Genomic DNA, 925 nt, shown 5'->3' with positions numbered 1-925 from the left:
TTTTGTGGTAAGTATTTATTGGAGAGGCACATGGATGGGCAAGGTAGTAGTTGAAATGTGTATGAGGAAGTTGTAAGTTGTGACTTGTGTTCCACAGGTGGTGTCCATGAAGGCTTGATTGCAGAGCAATTGGTTGACCTTGTGCCAACCAATGGGATTGCAGGATGGGAGGTGGTGGTCGTTAGGGAAGGCGGGAACAGCTGGGAGTGGTAGGAGTGGGTGAGTATTTAAGGTTCAGTGTGACAAGCGTCAGCGTAGCGTCACCAAGCGTCAGCCAAGTGGGAGCCATGTGAGTAGCCATGTGTTTAGCCTGTGTTAGCTCTGTGTTCAGCTCTGTTTGTTCAGCACTGCTTGTTCCAGCTCTGCTCTTGTTCCGGCGTCTGCTCGAGTGAAGGTCGTCCTCGGGCGAAGTCGGACGAGGGCAAAGTCGAAGCGTGTCAGCCTGCGCGTGTCCGCCGAGCAGGGTCCGCCGAGAGGGCACGGCATGCTGCCCGATTTTACTCAGAATTTGCTCACCATCACGCTCTCCCCCACACCCACAGAGAGCTAACGGGCGCCTCATGGCCACGGCATGCTGCCCAACTTCACTCAGGTATCACACACACCTCCAGCAAGGCCACAGAACTCTCACCAATTTCACTCAGCTACCACCAATCCTCTAACTTCTCCCACAGAACCCTGGCCACATTGCCCCCACTACAAGCAACACCTCCAACCTCTCCCCCACACCTACAGAGAGAGGAAACAGCCACCTCATGGCCACAGAATGCTGCCCAACTACACTCAGGTATCACAAACACCTCCAACAAGGCCACAGAACTCTGACCAACTCTCCTCGGACTTCTACCACCAAACCCTGGCCAAATTGACCCCACCACAGGCAACACCTCCAAGAAGGCCACAGAACTCTGCCAAATTCCCCCAC

The 925-nt window shown here is 54.4% G+C and overlaps 1 protein-coding gene across 1 annotated transcript in view; it reads left to right on the top strand.

Annotated features, from left to right (window-relative positions):
• The first annotated feature begins 229 nt into the window (after positions 1 to 229).
• Positions 230 to 925, top strand: part of LOC103380971 (early nodulin-75-like) — a 21,873-nt gene continuing 21,177 nt past the window's right edge. Inside the window, exons 1-3 of the mRNA XM_017033622.2 lie at positions 230 to 289; positions 543 to 592; positions 675 to 787. Of these exons, the coding sequence (XP_016889111.1) occupies positions 561 to 592; positions 675 to 787 (145 nt within the window). The 5' untranslated portion in view covers positions 230 to 289; positions 543 to 560. The remainder of the gene's footprint in view (positions 290 to 542; positions 593 to 674; positions 788 to 925) is intronic.

The sequence above is a fragment of the Cynoglossus semilaevis genome, chromosome 7 (genome assembly GCF_000523025.1).
Source record: "Cynoglossus semilaevis isolate Cse_v1.0 chromosome 7, Cse_v1.0, whole genome shotgun sequence".
NCBI classification, from domain to species: domain Eukaryota; kingdom Metazoa; phylum Chordata; class Actinopteri; order Pleuronectiformes; family Cynoglossidae; genus Cynoglossus; species Cynoglossus semilaevis.
Note: the sequence above shows the minus strand (reverse complement) of the source record. Positions and strands in the feature narration are given on the sequence as shown.